The sequence below is a fragment of the Cynocephalus volans genome, chromosome 18 (genome assembly GCF_027409185.1).
Source record: "Cynocephalus volans isolate mCynVol1 chromosome 18, mCynVol1.pri, whole genome shotgun sequence".
NCBI classification, from domain to species: Eukaryota; Metazoa; Chordata; class Mammalia; order Dermoptera; family Cynocephalidae; genus Cynocephalus; species Cynocephalus volans.
This window is the reverse complement of record NC_084477.1, coordinates 10,475,053-10,498,191: the sequence shown is the minus strand read 5'-3', so window position 1 is coordinate 10,498,191 and position 23,139 is coordinate 10,475,053. Positions and strand designations below refer to the sequence as shown.

The 23,139-nt window shown below is 34.9% G+C and overlaps 1 protein-coding gene across 1 annotated transcript in view; it reads left to right on the top strand.

Annotated features, from left to right (window-relative positions):
• The first annotated feature begins 2,670 nt into the window (after positions 1 to 2,670).
• The window catches only part of DNAH14 (dynein axonemal heavy chain 14), a 338,933-nt gene continuing 318,464 nt past the window's right edge, over positions 2,671 to 23,139 (top strand). Inside the window, exons 1-6 of the mRNA XM_063082910.1 lie at positions 2,671 to 2,702; positions 2,948 to 3,033; positions 8,697 to 8,846; positions 15,052 to 15,182; positions 18,244 to 18,396; positions 19,584 to 19,699. Of these exons, the coding sequence (XP_062938980.1) occupies positions 2,671 to 2,702; positions 2,948 to 3,033; positions 8,697 to 8,846; positions 15,052 to 15,182; positions 18,244 to 18,396; positions 19,584 to 19,699 (668 nt within the window). The remainder of the gene's footprint in view (positions 2,703 to 2,947; positions 3,034 to 8,696; positions 8,847 to 15,051; positions 15,183 to 18,243; positions 18,397 to 19,583; positions 19,700 to 23,139) is intronic.

Below are 23,139 nucleotides of genomic sequence, written 5' to 3'. Positions count from 1 at the left end.
GTTGAGGAAATTTTCAAGAAAGAAAAATTAAAAGATAGAAAATAGGAGAGAAAAGATAAGAAAAGAGGTACATAGAAAACAAGATAAGATGGTAGAAATGAATGCAAAATATGTCTGTAATCTCCACATGAAAACGGACTAAACTTTTTTTAGTGTCAAACTGTATAAAATATAAAATGAATTTTGTAGAGGCATCTTGAAAAACATAAGGATATCAATAGATGAAAAGTAAAAAGATGGAAAAACATAAGACAAGACATTGTTATAGTATCAAAAGAAAATACTATAGTATCAGAAAAGACTGTGAAGCAAAAGAATTAAAGGTAAATAAGGCTAATATTTTATGATAAGTTTAATTCAGTAGGTTATAACAGTTCTAAACTTATATAGGCCTATTTGAAGCAAAAGTTGACAAACTAAAGGAGAAATGGACAGATCTACCATTAAGGTGAGAAATTTTAATAAATCACTCTTAATTGAAAGATCAAGCAGAAAAATTATTAAGAATGTAGAAGATTTGAACAACCAAATTAACATGCTTATTTTAAAGATAAATAGAAAAACAATACCACATCTAGCATTACTGCAGGATACTAGGTCATATGGAACAATTACAAAACTTAACCATGGAAGACCATAAAACATGGTTTTTTTTAATTTTAAATTGACACATAATAATTGTACATATTTATGGGGTACAGGGTAATATTTCAGTATGTGTATACACTGTGTGATTATCAAATTAGTTTAATGAGCATGTCCATCACTGCAAGCATTTATCATTTCTTTGTGATGAGAATATTTGAACTACTTTCTTCTAGCCATTTGAAAATATATGATAAATTATTATTAATTAAAGACACGTAGCACTACTATAGAGCACTAGAATTTATTCTTCCAGTCTAACTGTAACTCTGTATCTGTTCACCACCCTCTCTCTATACCTCCTCCCCACTATCCTTCCTAGCCTCTAGTGACCTCACTTCTACTCTCTACTTCTATGAACTCATTTTTTTTAGCTCCCACATACGAGTGAGAACATGTGAAATTTATCTTTCTGTGCCTGACTTATTTCACTTAACATAATGTCTTCTAAGCTCATCCATGTTGTTACAAATGACATGATTTCATTTTTTTTTTTTTATGGCAGAGTAGTATTCCATTGTATATGTGTACCACATTTTTATTATCCATTCATCTGATGATGGGTACTTGGGTTGATTCCATATCTTGGCAATTGTAATTTGTGCTGCAAAAAACATAGGGTTTCAAGCATCCACTGAGGGTCTTGGAACATATCCACCACAAATAAGGAATGACTACTGTAAAGAACCCAGGGACAGACAATTGTATATATTGTGAGTGATGACAGACTTGGTGTTACAGGTTGGTGAGGGAACGGATGGGGGTGTTCAGTAATGGCACTGTGACAATTGTGTATCCTTATTGGGGGAGCTAAAGGAAAAAATTGGGTCTGCCTCTTACGCCATACCCCCAAATCAAGGATTTAAGAACTTACATAAGAATTTTTTTAAAATTTAATGAATAACAAAACTTTAAAACTGTTAAAGGTGTATAAGATAATTTGTCATCAGCTTGGAGTAAGGAAAGATTTCTTAAAGAAGACATAAACAAAACAAACCATAAAGGGAATGACAGATAATTAAATTATATTAGAATTAGGATCTTCTATTAAGACATCAAGAAAATGAAAAGGTAAGTCTAAAAGAGATATAAAATGACAAAAGATTACTACTGTGTGCAAAACGTATAAATAACTCCTACACACTGTTAAGAAGAAAATGGCAAACAATTTAGTACCAAAAAAAAAAGGACAAAGGATATGGATATGGACAAAGGATATGGACATTTCAATGAAGAGGAAACTTTTCAAGATGTTCATAAGCCAAATGGGGACTTCCAAAGTGCTCAAAAGGATTTAAGAATACCTAATAAGCTATTCATAAACGAGTTCAAAGAAATTGTGCTTTATTTGTCCTTGAAGAGAAGTATTGCCTTCTTATTCATGTGATTAAGTATTTTTGATAGGATAGTTTTTTTGTTTTTTGGGGGGTTTTTTTGTCTTTTTTGTGACCGGCACTCAGCCAGTGAGTGCACCGGCCGTTCCTATATAGGATCGGAACCTGCGGTGGGAGCGTCACTGCGCTCCCAGCGCCGCACTCTCCCGAGTGCGCCACAGGCTTGGCCCAAGGATAGGTATTTTTAATGGCTACTTTTTTCCCCCAAAAATGTACATATAAGGCTTTACAGAATCTGAATTTCCTCTGCATTGTAAAAATATAGTTTACTGCATAAGTCAATTATAGGCAGTGATTTTAGATTCTTTTCTTATAAAAAGTTTTTCCCAGTATTTACAAAGCAGACAGTTGGCTTGTGTACTATGAAAAAGCTTTGGTTTTAATTCTTAATATGGGTCGTGTGTGTGTGTGTGTGTGTGTGTGTATGTGTGTGTGTGTGTGTGTGTGTTTCATAAAAGAGGACAATAAGCAAGTGTATTATGTCAGAAGACTGACTTAACTCTGCCACTAACTTAATTGGGTAAAATTTCTTCATCTTCTAAAATGAGATCAAGATTCTTAAGTCCCTTCCAGCTTTAAATTTTCAGTGATAATATATTTATTTATGTATAATATTTATATTTATTCTCTTATGCTAAAACCAGTTGGACCTAGACTCTACATGTAAATGTTTCAGATCTGCTTGTCAAAGTACCTATCAAAAAATTGCTTGAGAAGATAGATATTATATTGTATTGTAAATTACAGAATAAACATGTAAGCTTTATAGGGAATGTTAACCATAGCATTTATTAGACCTGAGAGCTATTTCAATTTTAAATATGAAATTCTAAGTAATATGCTAACAGTACAATATTTTATTAGTATGATTATTTATTTTCTTAAAAAAAATTTTTTGGTCATACTAGACTTTTAAAATATGAAGAGCAAAAATACAAAGATGTCACATCATCAGAGAATGAACCAACTGAAATAGAAAAGGAAACATTGAAATGTAAATCATTTATATCAGAGAAAACAGAAGAAATGTATCAAGATTACTATCCAGGCATGTTGATTTATGTTTTCTTTTATGGAGATGGAAAGAAGTTTTTGATAGGATTAAATTAAGAAACCAAGTGAAATATATTGAAATACTTGAGTCTACTTTCAAAATGTAAGGTTTGGTATTTTACTAATTTCATTAGTCATAGCAATTAGCACCATTTTCAAATACAAATCTTGCTCTTTGAAGGGAATATGATCTAAATACTGATAACTAATAAAAACAACAGGGGTATCACTAACACCACCAACAATATCTGACATTTCTATAGCAATTTACATAACTTACTCATATTACATGGTTTGTTTTTTGGTTTTTGGTTTTCTTTTTAGGTAAAGACCTTAAAGGTTCAGCATTTTCTTAAGTCCCCGATGCCTACTGGCTGTGTTGTGACCTCCTGAATTGCTCATTTCTACCAGCATCATGATTACTCCTCCACATACCTCCACTGTTTCAGTCTTCCTTCCTTCTCCTTTGCCCAAATTCTACCATTTCCAGTATTTTAATATTTTTTATCACAACTTCCTTTTTTTTTATCCTCCTCTTTCACATCCTCACCTTCCTAAGTTTCCAGCCCCATCTGCAGTACTTGTCCCAGAGGATAACAGTGCCTCCTGTCCTTTAAAATAAATCCCCCCACCTCACTCTGGAGTTCCTCTTCTGCCATGTCCTCAGGAACTTGAGGCCCACCCATCAGTTATCTTCTCTCACATATTCCTTTCTACTGGTTCTTTTCTGTCAGCGCATAAACATGCTCCATGCTTAACCATCTTAAACAAAACAAAACAACCCAGAAACACTTTAGTCCTGTGCTCAACTTATCACAGTAGCTACTATGTGATGATGCTTCTTGAAAGAGGAGGCTAGGCTTCCTACATCCACATCCTTCTAGTTCATCCCTCATCCTGTATTCTACCTCCCCTCTACTAATAAGACTCTTCCAAGTTCAGCAGATACCTTCTCAGGGCTAAATCCTTATAAAAGTAATTAATTTATAAATAAAATAATCTTTACTGTATCATTCTGCAACATTTTGCACTTTTGACCTTTTCTTTCTTTTCCCTTGAATTTTGAGAAAAACTACTCACCTGTCCTTCTTTTCTGGACTGCTGTTTTTCAGTCTCTTTCATGGGTTTTTACTCCTGTCTACTAGTTCAATATTGTTGTTTCTCAGGTATTTTAGGGTCTGCCAAAATTAGTGTTCTCTCTCTTCTCTGGACAAGATCATACTTTGATTATTTTTAGTAACAATATATTTCCTCCCATATTGTCTATTAAATACATACCCCAAACACTATATAGGAAATACTCAAATTTCCTTTAGCCTCTCTGTGTAGATTTGTATGTTTGATTTCCTGAAGGTGCTTGAGCTCCAGAAATTCTGATGGATTAAACCAGAGACAGTGCCTGAATCTTACAGCTAAGTGTTAGTAGGCCTGACAAAGCTTCCCTTCCAACAAAGTGAAACTTAGAAGGAGTATTCTGACCCCTTTGTTATTTTCCTCAGGAACAAGTGGGCAGAAATATGAGTCTGGACAGGAAGGACGTACTGGCTAGGTTAAGGATTTTTGTCATTATACTTTGAAGATAGGAGCCATGAAAAGGTTTTAAGGAGGGAGTTAACACCATCAGATTTTTATTGTATTTTTTTGGCAGCTGGCCAGTATGGGGATCCAAGTTCTGAGCTTGGTGTTATCAGCACCACACTCTCCCAAGTGAAGACTTCTATTTTTAAAAGATCACTCTGGTTGTAGATTGAAGAATAGATTGGAGGGCAACAAGAATTGATATACAGAGACCAATTAGGAGGCTTTAGATATTCTGAAGGTAAAATGTTCAGTTATGATGAGAGACTGGTGAGAGAGAGGGAGGTGTCCTAGTCTTCTGGCTTGTTTAATATAATAAATAGTGGTACCATTCACTAAGATAGGAAGCCCTGAGAAAAGGTCAGGATTTGTGGGGTTTAGGGGAGTATAATTTTGAGCATGTTGAATTTGGAGTAACTCTGGTTTATACCAGTGGAAATGTCTAGAAGATAGTTGAATATATGTGTTGGGAGCTCAGGGAAGTTAGGGCTGAGATGATATATTTAGGAATAATCATATGAGTGGAAGTTTAAGCCATGGCCATGGGTGAGATTGCCTAGTGTCACCTCTTGCAGGGTGACGGAGACACAAAGGATTACTCGGAGCCCATGTATCCTGAGCAGTGAGAGACCTGAAGGGACTGTACCCAGGGAAATCTTCTTCAAGAGAGAAGGGCCCCAGGCACAGCCCCGAGTCAGGTTTTTCCTCAGCTTTTATTGTACAGGCGGGAAAGTTACAGAAGAAACACAGGTGGTTAATCAGTCATAGTGAAAACATAAACAAACTGGCTACATGACAATTTTCATTAAAGCAGGTGTAACTTAAAAGTAGTTTAAGCAGTTTACCATCAAAGGAGTCATAAAACTAAGCTATGTGACATACAAAAAGAAACAGTGAGATAATTACCATGGCAGTGCTTAGCTCCCCAAGAAACTTAAAGAAACAGATGAGGGTAAGATGTGGAACATCCCCTTACCACTAACTAGCAGAATATCCTTGAAGATTTTAGCTCACATACTTTCCCATCATTTAGGTTTAGCTGCACTGAGGGCAACTGCCCCCAGAGCAATCACTTTTGCTGTGTTTCAATTTTCTTATCTACATCAAAGACTTGAGTACTGTAAAAGTTTTCTGGTCTTTCCCAGTCTTAGCATTTTTATGTGTATTTTTAAAGAGTTGGGCTATGGCTTAAACTACAGGACTTTGGTCTTGCTAAACTAAGGATTTTGGTCCTACTATGCTATAGACTATGGCCCTGTGAAATACATGTGTTTTATTAATGTCAATATCCTCCACAGCCTAGGGAGAGTATATAAAGTGAGACTAAAACAGGGCAGTTACAAGCCAGAAAAAGGGGGATGACTGCAAGTTATGGGATTTGTCACAGAGTTAGGCTGAATAAGATGATGAGGAAGAGAATGAGTGTGTGGTGTCACAGAAGTCAAAGGAAAAGATTATATCAAAAAGCAAGGAATGATCTAAAGTATCAAATGACACTTAGAAGTCAAGTAAAATGAGGACTGGAAAATGTATATTGAATTTAATAGCCTCAAGAGTATGGTCACCATGTTGTTGAGTTCTATTTTGTTGGAGTTAAACACAAAGCCATACTGGAGTGGATTAAGAAACAGTAAATGAAGAAATAGAATAGTGACGATATGCAACTCTTTTGAGAAGTTTAGCTGTGAAGAAAGGCAAGATATAGATTAACAAATGAAGGAAGTTGTGGTCAAAGAATGGATTTTATTTAAGATGGGAGCTGCTTGGCTATGCAAAAGTAACACAAAGAAAGGAAGAGTTAATAGTGTAGGCATGAAGAGATGGGCTCTAAACAAAAGGTGGAAAAGGTTGGTCTTGTATGAGTGAAAAACAGACCCCTTCTTTACTAAGTCAGGAGGGCAGTAGGAAAAGATGATTGCAAACATGGGGTGCTTGGTTTGTTTGGCAAAGGGAAGTGGAAGGAATTCCCATCTAATGCCTTTTGTGTTTCCTGGGAAGTAAGCACTGAGATCAGCTGAAGGAAGCAGACTGGATGGTAAAGGTTTGGAAATGTGAGGAGTGTGGAAAATATGAAGTAGCCATTGAAAAGGAAGAGCAAGTTAACCAAACAAGAGGATATTGGGTTTGTGTTCAGGGTCCATTTGTGATTAATTAAAATGAATTTTGAGGTTTACCAATCCATCTACTTGTGAGCCTTTCTCTAATGGCACTGGGATGTGCAGATGCAGACACAGGGAGCACATAGAGTTAGGTTCACCCAGGACTGGTGTTTTGCCATATAGGTGAGACCAAAAGAAAAAGGAGTTTAGGATATTGGCAAAAATGTTGAAGGACAACATAATTTAAGTTGGGTAAAGAGAAAGGTGAAAATAATAGAGGGATGGTGGATTGTAATAAACTGATGAGGCAGTGAACTGCTGGAAGTCCTGATGAGATCAAAGAATGGCTGGAAGGACAGAGGGCAAGTGATAACAAGCACTACGATGTCATAGTAACCACATGTAGAGCAGCTATATGTGGTCAAGTTATACTTTCTTTAAGGTAATCTGCAAATAAAACCATAAAACTGATGTGGCATATAGTTGCTTGAATGTGGTTGGTTGACATAGATAGAGATATGAGGACATCTAGAAAGGGAAGGAGGGGGCATGGTATCAGACAGGTCTTAATTCATGAATGCTGGGGTCATCTGAATGATGGCAGATTTAATATGGGGAAAGTGGGCCCTCCCTGGAGCCAGAGTTTCAGACTGATTGAGTGACCAAGCAATTGGTATAGATTTCAATGAAGAGTGGACAAGTATGGTATAACAAAAAGGCACGCACTTAAAAGGGGTACAATTTTATTATACTGTTTAAAGAGGGCAGATTGTAATGATGTAGAAGTGGTGAATGGGGAACAAGGAAGAAAACAAGCCCACTTTGCAATCTTGAGTTACATGGAGTGTGGGAGTATAAACAACCACTGCTTGGGGAGGTTGCATGTAGGTGGTGTCCTTAGGTTGTCCTTAATTGAAACTAGGTTGGGAGAGGAGGTGGGAGAAACTCTTTGAATAGAGGTTATAGATAAGGAAAGTTTTTACAACTGTCTCCCACAAACTTTCCATTAGAGCCCACATTTTCTCATCGTGATCTCCCAATCTTGTCTTCTTGTCTTTCATCCCCAGCCTCCACCTCCCCACTACTCCACAATTAAAAACCTTACCATCTTTCAGCATTTGATTCCTTGGGACAGAAGAGGTGTGTGGTCTCCTCTGATTATAGAAATGGGAAATTATTTCTGTCTCCTCCGAAGTAGGACTATTGGCTTAGATAGAATTTACTGGTTATCTCATTTGCACTATTTTGTTTTGTTTGTAATTATTGTGTCTTATCCTCTACTACATTGTAGTTTAATGCCTTGCACTATATCAGTATTTGTTAAATGAATGAGAACAAGTAAAATTTCTTTGCTTCTAAAAAGCTGTATTTTCAATAATTTCCCCATTCTTCTATGTGTTGAAAATCCACCAGTTAGGTAAGCTGTAGAAGAAATATGAGAAGTAGGACCTTTGTTACTTTTCTACATTTATATCTAAATATTTTCTGTGCTCAGTCACCAAATTACAGTTATAAAAGGTCTTTTTCTGTATTTATTTCATATGAGGAGTCACACTTCAAAGATTTAGTGTAATAATAAAACCAACAACTAACATTTACCTTGGGAAGCACTTACTCTGTGCTTTAAATGTATTAATGAATTTAATTCTTGTAACAACCCTATGATGTTCTTTCTGTAACAATCCTCATTTCAAAGGTAAGGAAAGTAAGGCAGACGGGTAACTTACAAAACAACTCACAGAAGTATGAGTGGTAAAACTTGTATATGAGCTTGGAACCCAGCGTGTTTGACTCAGAGCCTGTACTCTCAACTATTATGTTATAATGCATTATATAATGGTTGACTATATTGCTTGGTATGTGGAAGTACTCTGATATTATTTATAATTCGTGCTAGTTATTCAGTTAATATTGGTTTTGTTTTCAGATTACCTTAAAGAAAATATAACTCAACAATATGTAGTTGCTTCTGAACCAGCTTTCCATAAGGAAAAAGGGAAACCAAGGGGAGAAAAGGATCAAACTCATGCTTGTCCAAAAGTTAAGAAAATCAGGCCTGTGTCATATGATAGAACAGGTATGTAATATCACTGAACCAGCTTGTTTAGAAAACACTATACTTCTTCAAATTATTCTGGGGTTTATATGCTTATGTTGGACACTGATTTTGGGGAGAAAAAAAAGTTTTTTTTAATGATATCTTTCTCTTTGTTAAATATCTCATTCAGATTATGAATTGCTTTTCTGATTTTATTGAATTGTTTGTCTGTATTCTCTTGTATCTTAGGGCATTTCCTTAAGATTATTAATTTGAATTTATTTTCTTTGGGATCAGTTATTGGAAAATTATCTTATTTCTTTTGTGATGTCATTTTTCCTTATTTTTTCATGTTTATTGTTCCTTGCATTGATATCCCTCATCTGGTAGAACAGTCACCTCTTTAAGTTTTGTAGAGTGGTCTGTGTAGGGAAGGACTCTCACCTACAAGTGTGTCTTTGGTTTTGACTGGGTAGAGAACAATGTCTTTGTTCGGGATGGGTGTAGTAATTTGACTCCACGGTTTCTTCAGACTGTGTAGTTTCTTCAGTTACAATCTTCTTTTGCTGTGTCTGCACATGCCTCACCAGCCTATGCTTAAAAGGTTGGTGGTGGCATTGGCATGGGTTTGCCAGGGGTGGGCTTGTTGTGTTGGTTTATTCTTTTTGAAAATCTAAAAGATCATTAATTTAAAAATTGACAGACTGTTCAATAATTATTCTTAAGAACAATCTCTAAAGGTTATAGTTTTAGAACTATAATTAAGATAGATTATATGGTTTGGTTTTAGCCTTGTAGTAAAACTTGATGTCATTTTATTTAACAACTTTATGTCTGAGTGATATAGAGTGTAATTCCCTAAACGAATAGTTCCTTTAAACAGTTTCCTGCACTAATATTTTCCAGTTTGTACTTTTTCTGTACCTGAAATTATTATCTATATTAATATTTTAAGTTTTATAAGAAAAAGGAAATTTTTCTATTTTTCACTGAAATATCATGTTCAAGAGGTGGTTTTATCTTAAGATATTGAAGCTTAAGCTTCAGGGCCCTTCACTCAGACAGGCTTCTTCCGTCACTTGCAGCAGCATGGATGAGCTTGGAGAAAATTATTTTAAGTGAAATAAGTCAGGCACAGAGAGAAATACCTCATATCCTCACTCATAAGTGCGTACTGAGAGAGAGAGAGAGAGAGAGAAACAATAATCATAATAATAATTGAACTTTGAGAAGACGAGAACAAGACTGGATTTTCAGAGCCAGGAAAGGGTGAGGTGGAGGGAGTATACCAAAAAATGGGTTAGTGGACCAAAAATAGGAAGTTAGGGAAAATAAGCTCTGTTGATTACAGTCAAGCTAGGCATCTGTAATTAACAATAATTTAATGCATGTTTTGAAATGACTAGAAGAGGAAGACCAAATATCTTCAACACAAAGAAATGATTATCTTTTGTAATGATGAATATGCTAATTATCCTGACTTGATCATCACACATTGTAAACAGGTATTGATACTCAACTCTGTACCACACAAATATCTATCTATAATCATTTATGTGTCAGTAAAAATAAAACACAAAAAACATCAGTTTGAAATGAGCCCCAATCAGAGCAACATGAATTCTGCTAAAATTGAAACAAGAACAAACATCAAATTTATGGTGAATGGGCTGGCCAGTTAAGTGTGTTGTTTAGAGTGTAGTGCCGATAACAACACCAAGGTCTAGGGTTCAATCTCTGTACTGCCAGTAAGAAAAAAATATATACATGGTGAAGCTCGGGTGGATGAATGGTGAAATTATTGATGCTTTATAAAAAGTTTATGGGATCAATGCTCCAAAGAAATTAGCCGTTTATAGGAACTGGGGCAAGATGGCAGACTAGAGGTAACCAAGGTATGTCTCTCTCACAGAAAAGGACCATGTATTAGTCTGTTTCTGTTGTTTATAACAAAATATCTGGAACTGGGTAATTTATAAGAAAACAAAATTTATTGCTTACAGTTTCAGAGACTGGGAAGTCCAAAGTTCAAGGAATACTTATGGTGAGGGCCTTCTTTAGTGGTGGCCTTCCAGCAATGCAGAGGTCTCACATGGAAGAAAATGGTGGACTAGATGGCCTTGCTGCTGAATTCCACCAACATTTAAAGAAGAACTAATATGAATACTTCTTACTATTTCAAAAAATTGAATTGGATAGAATTCTTCCAAACTCATACTAGGAGACCAACATTACCATGATAACAAAACCAGGCAAGAACACCACAAAGAAAGAAAACTGCAGGCCAATATTCCTGATGAACATAGATGCAAAAATCCTCAATAAAATACTAGCAAACCAAACCAACAACACATCAAAAAGATTATGTGCCAGATCAAGTGGGATTTATCCTAATCTTTCAAGGATGGTTCAACATATGGAGGGTAAATAAAGGTAATAAATCACATCAACAGAACAAAAGGAAAAAAACATATGATCATCTTGGTAGATGCAGAAAAGCATTTGATAAAATTAAAAATCCCTTCATGATAAAAACTCTCAAAAAATTAGGTATAGAAGGAACATGCCTCATAAGAATGAAGGCTATATACATAAACCCACAGCTAACATTATACTGAAAAGCTTTCAGCTTTTCCCTTAAGAACTGGAACAAGTCAAGGATGCTCATGCTCACCACTTCTATTCAACCAGGTACGAAGTCCTAGCCAGAGCAATTAGGCAAGAGAAAGAATGAAGTGCATTCAAACTGGAAAGGAGGAAGTCAGGTTGTCCATGTTTGCAAATGACATGATTTTATATAGTGAGAAACCTAAAGACTGTAAAAAAAAAACTGCTAGATCTGATTTAAAAATTCAGTAAAGTTGTAGGATACAAAATCAACATAAAAAATCCATAGCATTTCTACACACTAACAGCAAACTATCTGAAAAAGAAATTTTTTTTAAATCCCATTTTCAATAGGAACAACAACAAAAAATACCTAGGAATAAATTTAACCAAGGAGGTTAAAGATCTCTACAAGGAAAACTATAAAACACTTTTATAGAAATAAAAGAAGACATGAAAAATGGAAAGGCATTTCATGCTCATGGATTGTATCAAAATGACCATACTACCCAAAGCAATCTACAGATTCATTGCAACCCCCATCAGAATACCAGCAACATTTTTCACAGAAATAGAAAAAAAAAGTCAAAAATTTATATGGAACGACAGAAGACCAGAATAGCCTTAGCAATCCTGAGCAAAAAGAACAAAAAGTAGGTATATCACACATCTGGACTTAAAAATATACTACAAACCTATAATAATAAAAACAGCATGGTACTGACACAAAAACAGACACATAAACCAATGGAACAGAATAGAGAATTCAGAAGTACTTCCATATGTCTACAGCCAGCTGATTTCAACAAAGCCTCAAGAACATACATCAGGGAAAGGTCAGTCTGGGAAAACTGGACATCCATATGCAAAAGAATGAAATTAGATCCCTGTGTCACACCATAAACCAAAATCAACTCAAAAAGAACTAAAGACTTAAATAAAAGACCCAAAACTATAAAACTTCTGGAAGAAAACACAAGGGAAGCACTTTAGGACATAGGACTAGGCAAAGATTTTATGAATAAGACTTCTAAAGCACAGGCAACAAAAGCAAAAATAAACACATGGAATTATATCAAACTAAAAAGCTTCAGAACAGCAAAGGAAACAAACGTTAGAGCACGAGACAACATGCAGAATGGGAGAAAATGTTTGCAAACGATTCATCTGACAAGGAATTAATATCCAGAATATACAAAGAACTCAAATCAATAGTAAAAAAAAAAATCTGATTTTAAAAATGGGCAAATGTGCTAAATAGACGTTTCTCAAAAGAAGACATACAAATGGCCAACATATATATGAAAAAAATGCTCAAAAATGCAAATCAAAACCACAATGAGATATCATCTTACCCCAATTAGAATTACCGTTATCAAAAAGACAAAAAATAGCAAATGCTGGTGAGGATACAGAGAAAGGGGAATTCTTATATATTGTTGGTGGGGATGTAAATTAGCACAGCCATTATGGAAAACAGTATGGTGGTTTCTCAAAAAACTACAGATGGAACTACCATATGATCCACTACCAGACAATCTCACTACTGGGTATATATACAAAGGAATGCAAATCAACAAGTCAAAGGGATACCTGTACTCCCAAGTTTATAACAGCAATACTTACAGTAGCCAAGATTTGGAACCAACCTAAATGTCTATCAACAGGTGAGTGGATAAAGAAAATGTGGTATATATGCACAATGGAATACTACTCAGCCATAAAAAAGAAATGTTGCCATTTGCAGTAACATGGATGAACTCAGAAAATTATGTTAAGTAAAATAAGCCAGGCACAGAAAGAGAAATTCCACATGTTCTGATTCATATGTGGAAGCTAAAACAATTTATCTCGTGGAAGTAGAGGGTAGAATAGTGGTTAACAGAGACTAGTAAGGGTTGGGGGGATGGAGAGCAATGGTCAGTGAATAAAAAACTGTAGAGAGTTAGGAAAAATAACATCTAGTGTTCTATTGCAATGTAGGGGGAGTACAGTCAGCATATTTCTGAGTCACTTAAGTTGCTATTCGAGAGGATGTTGAATGTTCCCAATACAAAGAGGGGGCAAATGTTTGAAGTGACAGATATGCTAAATATCCTGATATGATCATTGTATGCTGTATAAGTATACCCAAATATCATATTGTACTCCATAAATATATACAATTACTGTGGGTCAATTAAGAAAAAATAAGAAGGAAAAAAAATTAGGAACAGAAGTAGATTAGAGGTTACCAGAAATGGGAGAGAGAAATGGATAACGAGAAGTTATTGCTTAATGGGTAAAGAGTTTATGTTTAGAATGATGAAAAATTTTCAGAAATAAAGGTAGTGGTTGCACAGCATTTTGAATATAATTAATTTGATGCAGTTGTATGTTTAAAAATGATTAAAATGACAATTCTTAGATTGTATATGTTTTACCACAATAAAGAAATGAAAGAAAATTTAAGAAAAAGGAACCCAAGACCTCGTATAGACTCAGCTAAAAATAAATAAAAAGGAAGAAATCATCAGTTTACCAAAGGATAACTCAATTTAAGAAGGGACGAGACAATGTTGAAGATGAAGCCTGCAGTAGCAGACTATCCTCATCAATTTGTAAGGAAAGAATTAATTTTTTTCATACCCTAATTGAAGAGGACAGATGATTATCAGCAGAAACAGTAGCCAACACCAAGGACATCTCAATTTGTTCAACTTATAGAATTCTGACTGAAAAATTACAGTTGTGCAAACTCTCTGCTTGATGGGTGCCAAAACTGTTGTGCTCAGATTAGCTGCAGACAAAAGCAGAGATTTCAATGGAAATTTTAAACAAGTGGGATCAAGATCCTGAACTGTCCCTTTTAAGAATTGTGATGGGAGATGAAACGTGACTTTACCAGTATGATCCTGAAGACAAAGTACAATCAAAGTCATGGCTACCAAGAGGTGGAAGTGACCCAGTCAAAGCAAAAGCAGACTAGTCAAGAGCAAAGTTCATGGCAACGGTTATTTGGGATGCTCAAGACATTTTACTTGCTGACCTTCTGGAGGCCAAAGAATGATAACATCTACTTATTCGGAGAGTATTTTGAGAAAGTTAGCCAAAGCTTTAATAGAAAAACACCAGGGAAAGTTTCACCAGGGAGTCCTTCCCTACCATGACAATGCTCTGCTCATTCCTCTCACCAAACAAGGGCAATTTGGGGGGAGTTTGTTTCAATGGAAAATCATTAGGCATCCACCGTACAGTTCCTTCTGACTTCTTTTTATTTCCTAATCTTAAAAATTCATTAAAGGACACCCCTTTTTCTTCAGCTAGTAATGTGAAAAAGACTACATTGACTTGGTTAAGTTCCCAGGACACTCAATTCTGGGGTGGACTAAATGGCCTATGTCATTGCTTATGAAAGTGTCTTAAACTTGATGGAGCTTATGTTGAAAAATAAAGTTAATATTTTCTATTTTTATCTTTTAATTCCATTTTCCATGAACTTTTTGAAGTCTCCTTGTATAGTCTTTGTGTAAACTTTAAGTATTAGTTGCCATTTAACTTTTTCTCTATGTATGTATATTTGGAATATTATACATTATCCATAAGTGTTATCCATATTTCTACTTATATTGCACTTCTTTTTAATGTTCTACACTAGAACCAAAAGATGATGATGTGATAAGACATATTATTAGGCTAAGAGAAAAACTCGGTTGGCAAACTGTACTACCACAGCACAATTTGAGATATAATCGTTCCAAAATTGCAATTCAGAGGACTTTTCTAAAGGTATTATTCTATTTTATTCAATTTTGAACTATAAAAGTCAGTATTTAAAACTGTATCTTAATTTTTATTTAATTAATTTCAGATATTACATTAAAACATTACATTAATATAAAATTATAATTGTTTCATGGTAAATGTTTATAAAATCTATTTGACATTTCTTTTCTTTTTATTGGTTATACATATTCATAGGACACAGAACTGACCATTAGCACCTATGCCAAGATGTGGTGATCAGATCAATACTATCAGCATGCCCACCACCACAAACTGCAGTTATCCCCCAATTATTCCCCTCCAACCTCTTCATTTCACTTAAAGAGTGAATAATGGATAAGGCTTATTTATACATTTTACATCTATAATGCATCAAAATATTGCATTTGTTCCCTCTTATTCTCTTCCTCTAACTTATTGGGTCCACAGGAAGGTGTAAAATCTGCCTGAAATTTGCATCTACTCTTTTATTCCTACATATCAGTTTTTTTGTGATTTAAAAAGAAATCCTAATGTAATATTTTAGCATTGTATCCTTTCACTCTCTTACTCCCTGGTACCTCATTTTCTATTTCATCATCTTTGTATTTCCTTATTCTTTCCATTCTCCTTACCCATTAGCCTCTCTCTTCAGACAGATTTTAATTTTAGCTTGTCCAAGGTCATATGACCAGAGGACAGAAGCTGTGATAAAAACTAAGGTCTGTCTCCTAAGACCTCATTTATTACAGCTGATCTAAGATTGAACAGGATCATCCCTCCCTATTTTTATATTAGAGATTCTCAAAGCGCAGTTCCCCAGGCAAGTGCATTATTAGTATCACATTGCAACTTACTCAAAATACATATTCTCATTTGTACCCTAGACCCACTGAATCAGAAAGTTTTGGGGTGGAGCCCAACAATCTGTATTTTATTAAGCTGTCCAGAGATTCCAAAGCATATTTAAGAACCACTGCTCCAAACCAGGGCTCAGCAAACTTTTTCTGAAAAGAACCAGTAACAAACATTTTAGACTTTGTAGGCCACATGATCTCTGTTGCACCTACTCACCTCTGTCATTGTAGTGCAAAAGCATAGGTAGACAAAACACAAACAAGAGCGTGTGGCTGTGCTCCAGTGAAACTTCATTTACAAAAACAGGCACCTGGCCCTGGCCATAGTCTGCTGGTCCTGCTCTAGACGGTTACAGTGAGGATAAATAATTTTTGATCATTGTTCAGAGGCACCATAATGTAAAGAAAAGTGCATGCATACAGAATTAGATTCAACTAGTTTTGAATCTCTATATATTCACTGTGTTATCTTGGGCAAGTTTCTGTCCTCTCTGAGTTTTAGTTTCTTTGAGTAATGAAATGAAGGTAGTAGTTGTTACCTTAGAGAGTTGTGAAGATTGAATGAGATAGCGCATGTGCCACAGTGCCCGGCAGCTAGTGGGCATACTGGTTAAAAAAAACACCAAGCCATAGCTGTGCATGGGTTCCTTGGACTCTCTCTTTTTTTTTTTTTTCTTTGTTTTTGTGACCGGTAAGGGGATCGCAACCCTTGGCTTGGTGTCATCCGCACCGCACTCAGCCAGTGAGCACACCGGCCATCCCTATATAGGATCTGAACCCGTGGCGGGAGTGCTGCTGCACTCCCAGCGCCGCACTCTCCCGAGTGAGCCACGGGGTCGGCCCCCTTGGACTCTCAAATAAGGTATGTTTCATTTGAATATGAAGAAAGAGTTGAGAATATGAAAAACACTTGTTTTTCGCTGAAGAGCAGTAATTTAATTGGAACATATTCTTATACTTCTAAAATTGGATTTTAATTACATATAGGATCCATTTATAAGAATTGTATCTATATTAAGTTTCTAGTAACCTCACGTTTTGAAACATAATTTAGAACAAAAAGTGCCTCAAGTGGCCAAATAACTATAACAAATCTTATGCAGTATAGAAGTCATTACTCGGAGTTTATTTATTTCCTTTTATTTGCAGTTTTTAAACTTGTTTTTGAAGGTTTCTAGGTACAGATTATATCAGAAGACAAAATAAGAAATTGAAACAACTAAAGCAATTGAGAAGAAACAAATAATGTTCAAGGAAGACAAATTTTAAAAATGTAGAAGTGGATTCAAAATTTAAAACTACATAATTGGAAACTGTTTAGTACTCAATTCAGTAGTAGCTTCTGAGGGCATTAGAGAACACTTAATGCTTTTTTTATACTAAAATTTAATTACCCAGAAAAGCCTAAAATAAACTTCTTTATATTTTTAGAATTGTTTTCTTCAATAAAATTTAAAGTTTCAAAGCTAAAAGAAATAAATCTCACTTAAAATTTTTTAAATGTAGAATGGCTGATTTCTCAGTAATGCCAAGTAAATGAGGGAGGGGGCATTATAGTTTATTGCAGTAGGTCAAAACATAGGTTTAGAGTCAGACTTGGATTTAGATCCCTACTTTGCCACTTCCTGAATTTGTGACTTTTCTCAAATCACCTAACTTATCAAAATATTAATTTTTGTATCTGTTTAACAAGATTAAATAGATCAAACCGTAATCCCTTTAAATTTAAGAGATTCAAATTAAGAGGTTAAACTCTAATGGTTGTAAAGATAATGTATGTGAAACACTTATTAAATATTTATCACTTAACAAATATTAGTTATTATTAAAATACTAACACATCCTTATTACCTAAGTAAATGATAGATTTAATATGCCCCAGAGGGTTCTGGTGTTGGCAGACAGATTTACTGGAACATGGCATGTATGTAAAAGTTACATTGTCAAGTTCTTTGGGTTAGTAAGCATGCATTAGTAAGCATATAGATCAATTTTTCTGAATATTTTATCATCACTTTATGTTAAGGATAAAAATTAAGTATATTAAATCTTTCATAAGGTTGATCTTGTTGAACTTTGTTTAGACACAATTTGATGTAAGCTTTTCTCGGTGATACTACTTTTTTAAAATTTTTGATTTGTTTTAAAATTCTTTCAATTTATGGGGTAATCTGTTCAGTTGTTTTATTAGCTAATTTAGTCAAATTAATTTTTTTTTTCAACCTCAGGAACCTTTGAATGATGATGGAGAATTTGTATATTGTCTTCCTAGGAACAACCCTCAAGCCCTTTATAATCCATATGATCTTCAGGTAGTCTCTACCCATACAGCTAGACATTGCCAAGAATTTTGGATTATTACTGCTTCATTTATCTCAAAGGTAATATATTATGGATATTTTCATCTTTCAGAATTATAATTGAAAAATATTATCCAAATTAGTACTTAATTTCATATATTTATCTTTGTGTTTCAGAGAAACCTGGCTATTTGAGGAGCAGTTTAGGTTTAAGAATCTCCTTGGGAGAAAGTTATTTAATAGTGACATTTTTTCTTCTTTGTGGAGATTTAGGTTTTTAGGAAAAACCTAAATTTTAGGAGATTTCAGTTTTAGGAAAAATTTTCACCTCTCAAATACTTTATTAATATTTGATGTAATTTTTTACAGGAAGAACTAGAAAACAGGCATTTGCTTACATAATAGGAATTACAATAATAAAAAAGAAAAATGCTCTTTATTGGTACATTTGTCAGAAACTTCGTTGCCAGATGTAGAAATCCCCCTATTATATTCTTATTCAGCACTTTAATATTTGTCACAAGTTGTAATTATACAATTACTTGTTTTGACCGTTTAATGCCTGTCTGCCTTCCTCTGCTCTCCCTGTTTCCCAAGTAAAATAAATTATTAAGTATGCGTGGGCAGGACCACATCTGTATTAAGTAGATATGTATGTGCAAATATGGAAATATCTCTAACATGCCATATCCAGTGAAAATGGAACAACTTCTGTAAAAATAAAAATATACGTGTAGATACATAGGTGCTGTTATAGGCATACTTTATTTCTGAAAGAAACTTAATGAAAATGTTCACATTTGGATAGGGGATTGGGACTTGGGAAGAGAGAGAACTACTTGATGAAGGATATGTAGTTTTTGAATGTCAAAATGGGCTGAGTATTGGGATTATAAGCCACTTTGGACTGCTACATCTCTGTACTTAAAATTAAGTTCATAAATATTACTTCTATAGAAAATGTGAAAATTATGAGACTCAAAATTTGAATAGATTTTTGTGAAAAGTATCAAAGGGTGAGGAGGGTGTTTCTCTTATGCTCTCTTTGATGGAGCATAAGAAATAGCATTAGAAATGGCAAGTATAAAACAAGTGCATTAAGGGAAATCAAATTTGGGTGGAGATGAAGTGCCTGGGGTTTCAGATATAGAAAAAGCTTATTTATAAAGTCAGGTCATTATGAGCCAAATATAGGCTTTCTTAATTTCTTGAAACTAGCATATATCTTTTAAAGAAATAAAGTCATGTTTTGTGCTTTATATTTGTAGGTTATTAAAAGAGGTGGTGATGTAGAAGAAGTAGAACTCATATCTGTTTTGGAATGGCTTTTAGAAAGAAGATGCTTCTATTTATTACAGCAATTGAAGATATTTTCCAATTTCCGGTGAGATGAATGAGAATGAAACCAATTCTTTGCAGTTTGATCCTGTTGAAAGAGTAATTGCCTGGATGACTTCTGGGTTCTACTACAGTAATGCCACATTTGGGGGGAATGATAGGGAAAATGGCATGTTCCATAAACATTTTTCAGATAAGGGACGCTTACTCATTTAACTATTAAAACTCTTGATTCTAATCTTTTTGTATAAATATTGTAAATAAATTTTTATCGTCAGACAAGCTTAAATAGACTATATTGACCTTACTTTAACTTTTTTCCATGCATTTATTTATTGATTAAATGAATATTTGTTAAGAGTCTGCTAAGAATGAGGCATTAGTCAAGATGCTGGGAATACTGTATTGAACAAACCAAGCAGTTTTCTTGCTGTGAAAGAACTTATAGTGGATAAGACATAGTAAACAAATATGTAAATATGTACAATGTCAGGTGGAGATGAATTGTTACGAAGGAAAATGAAACAGAGTAAGGGAACTGGGGCAGCTGTTGATTCAAGTTCATCATTTAAAATTTATCTAATTCTATGGTACATTACATTACATTATATCACATTACATCAGGATCCCTGGGCTCTGATCCTTCACAATGTAGTCCCACACTGTTGGTCTCTTAGTGTTTGTGTCTAGTTTTATACTTTTCTTGTGGCCTGCTGCTATTAAGGACCTAAGGAACTTTTCTGTAAGAAAAGTGTGTAGATTTTGTGACAGAGAAGTTACTCACTTATTGAAAAGATGTTTTTTGTGTACCCATTGCATTCCACTGGCATGAGCCCTGGAGTGGAACTGTGAAAAAAATATGCCAGATCTCTGTTTCTATATAACTAACATTCTAATGGAGAGAGGTAGATAATAAATAAATAAACAAGATAATTTTAAATAGTGATAAGGGCCAGAAAGACAGTGCAACAGAGAAATAAAATAGACATATGTATGTTGCTACTTTAGACAGATGGTCAGAGATGTGGTATGTAAGCAGAGATCTAAGTGATGGAAAGGAGACAGCCATGTGGGGTTTGGATAGAGGATAGTTCCAAACAGACAATATATCAAGTTTAGAAGTTTTGAGGCATGAACAAGCTGAGCATGTATTCAGCGGGAGAAATGGTGTGACTATAGCACTGGAGGGCTTGGTAGGAAATGAAGCTGGTTTTCTTATTGTCTGAGACCCAAGTCACATGTGGTGTAGGTAACTGAGTAACAGTTCTGAAAAGTTTCTTGCCAAGGATATGTGATAGCTGCATCACTATAATTTAGGCACTAGTAGTGAAGTTGGATAGGTTTTTGATTTTGAATTATCAGCTGAAGATACTATTCAAAATACTATTTTCTATATCTATTTGAAGCTCTGTCAGTGTTGTATTTTCCACTGTTATCCTTGCTTTGTAAAAAGTCCTTAGGGTCCATTCTGCTCTAAATAATTTTCATTTATTAAACGTTCGAAACCCAGTTAGAAATGGGACAAGAATCATCTTTTTATATGACATTTGACATCAGTAAGTCCACAGTTAAAATGATTCATTTTCTTTATTCATATTAAGAAAAATATAAATTAAATTTTAGTCTGGTTTAACCGTGTAGAATTATTTGATTTTTAAATTTTATTTTAATATATTTTATAAAGTTTTTTAACATTAATATGGTAGAAAGTAACATTTCAAATAGAAAAATAAGATAAATATGTAGTGTTAGTAACTTAAGCTGGGGAAGCCACATATACAGTGCAGGGATGACTAGAGTATCAGCATTAGCTTTTCACGGTGTGAAACTTTCCAGTGTGTTAGTTTCCACGGCCTGGTGCAGATACTCATTACACCGTCATTGGGTTGCCTTCTAATTCATCTGAGTTTTCAGGGATCTTCTAGAGTCCTGAGATACCATGACTGTGGATTGGGGTTAAAGTGAAATAGGAACTTAGTTGGAATGCCTCTTTGGAGCCTTCTGTAATGTCAAGTTACTAAATTTGAGGCATTTCTGATTTCCCAGGCCTCGGGTGTGCCTCTTTGAAGGACATCACAAGATCTCATTGAACTGCTTGGTTGGCTCCAGGCCTGGTTCAATCTTCTTTGATTCAAAATCAGCCAATTTCATCACTAACATTGGCTGTTTGATTGTCTTCTTGGACATTCCTATCCCTGCCATTTTCCCCTCCCTACTGGCTTTTGCCAGCTACCTAATTGACATTAAACTAGTCCCACACGTGTATAAAATAGGCAGCAATATTCATTTAGAAATGTTGAGATAGATTTGCAGAAACAGTTGGCATGTCTATTTCATGTGTGAAAATTATGGATGATGGATAATCACCAGGGAAACTTTTCAGTTCTTATGTAGATTCTTCTTTGAGTTTCTAAAATTACAAGTGCATTATTTACATAAATTTAAATAAAATCAAAATGACGTACATTATCTTACTTTTATACTTACCACTATACAGTTTTTTTAATCAATGTACCTTTTTAATTATCACTGAAAATTGAATCTTGTCTCTTCTTGAAATATGAATCTATTTTCAAAATAGTAAGCCAATAAACATACAAGGGAAAATAATATATTTTAGAGTTTTTAGTATTTATTGGAATGTTTCAGCTAAGTGAATCCTGCATCGATGAGAAATGTAATGACTTTCACTTACATTTACTTTTTGTTCTATATTCTGTTGATAGTTTGGGAGAAAATTTATACGCCTTAGTATTTACAGAGAATTTTATTTTTATTTATTTTTATTGGCATATTCATTGCTACAAATCATACTTATTCCTTATGCCCCTTATCCAGTCCGCCTTCCTTCTTCCCCTTCCCCCTCTCCTTCTTTCCTTCCCCATCCTCCCACTAATAGCCATAGATTTATTCTCTCCATCTGATAAATTAACTGTTCCTCTTTTGGTTTGTGGCCTAGATGATCTGTCTAGTACTGAGGCAGGTGTGATCAAGTCCTTCCCTATTATTGTAAATCAGATGCTTCTTCTGTTACTCTGGAGTGTGCTTTGTGGAGAGAGAAGACCTCTTCTTTTTTTTTTTTTTTTTTTTTTTTGGTCTCTGCTGGTGTTTCTCCTTGTGTCAAGGAAGTTGAGAGTCTGTCATGCCATCTGCACAGTGGCTGTGACTGCTGCTATAGAGACTTGGCACTTTTGAGGCAGCCATGGCCATTGCAGTGGCTATGGTGGGCTACCCTCGTGGAAATGGTGTTTTTTGTGTGCTCGTTACCTGGTTGTGGCTGGGTTCAGCTTCTCCCAGCTCCATACCTCAGGACCCTGGCGGGGCCCTGGGGCAGTGATGGCAGCTTGTCTAGTTGTGGCTGGGTTCGGCTTCCTCCAGCTCCATGCCTCATTCTAAAATTATGTTGTGGAGCAGTTGGGGGGAGGAGGGAGACATGATTGAGGCCCATGGCACTCCCCTCATTCTGGCAGGGGAGACCAGGGGGCT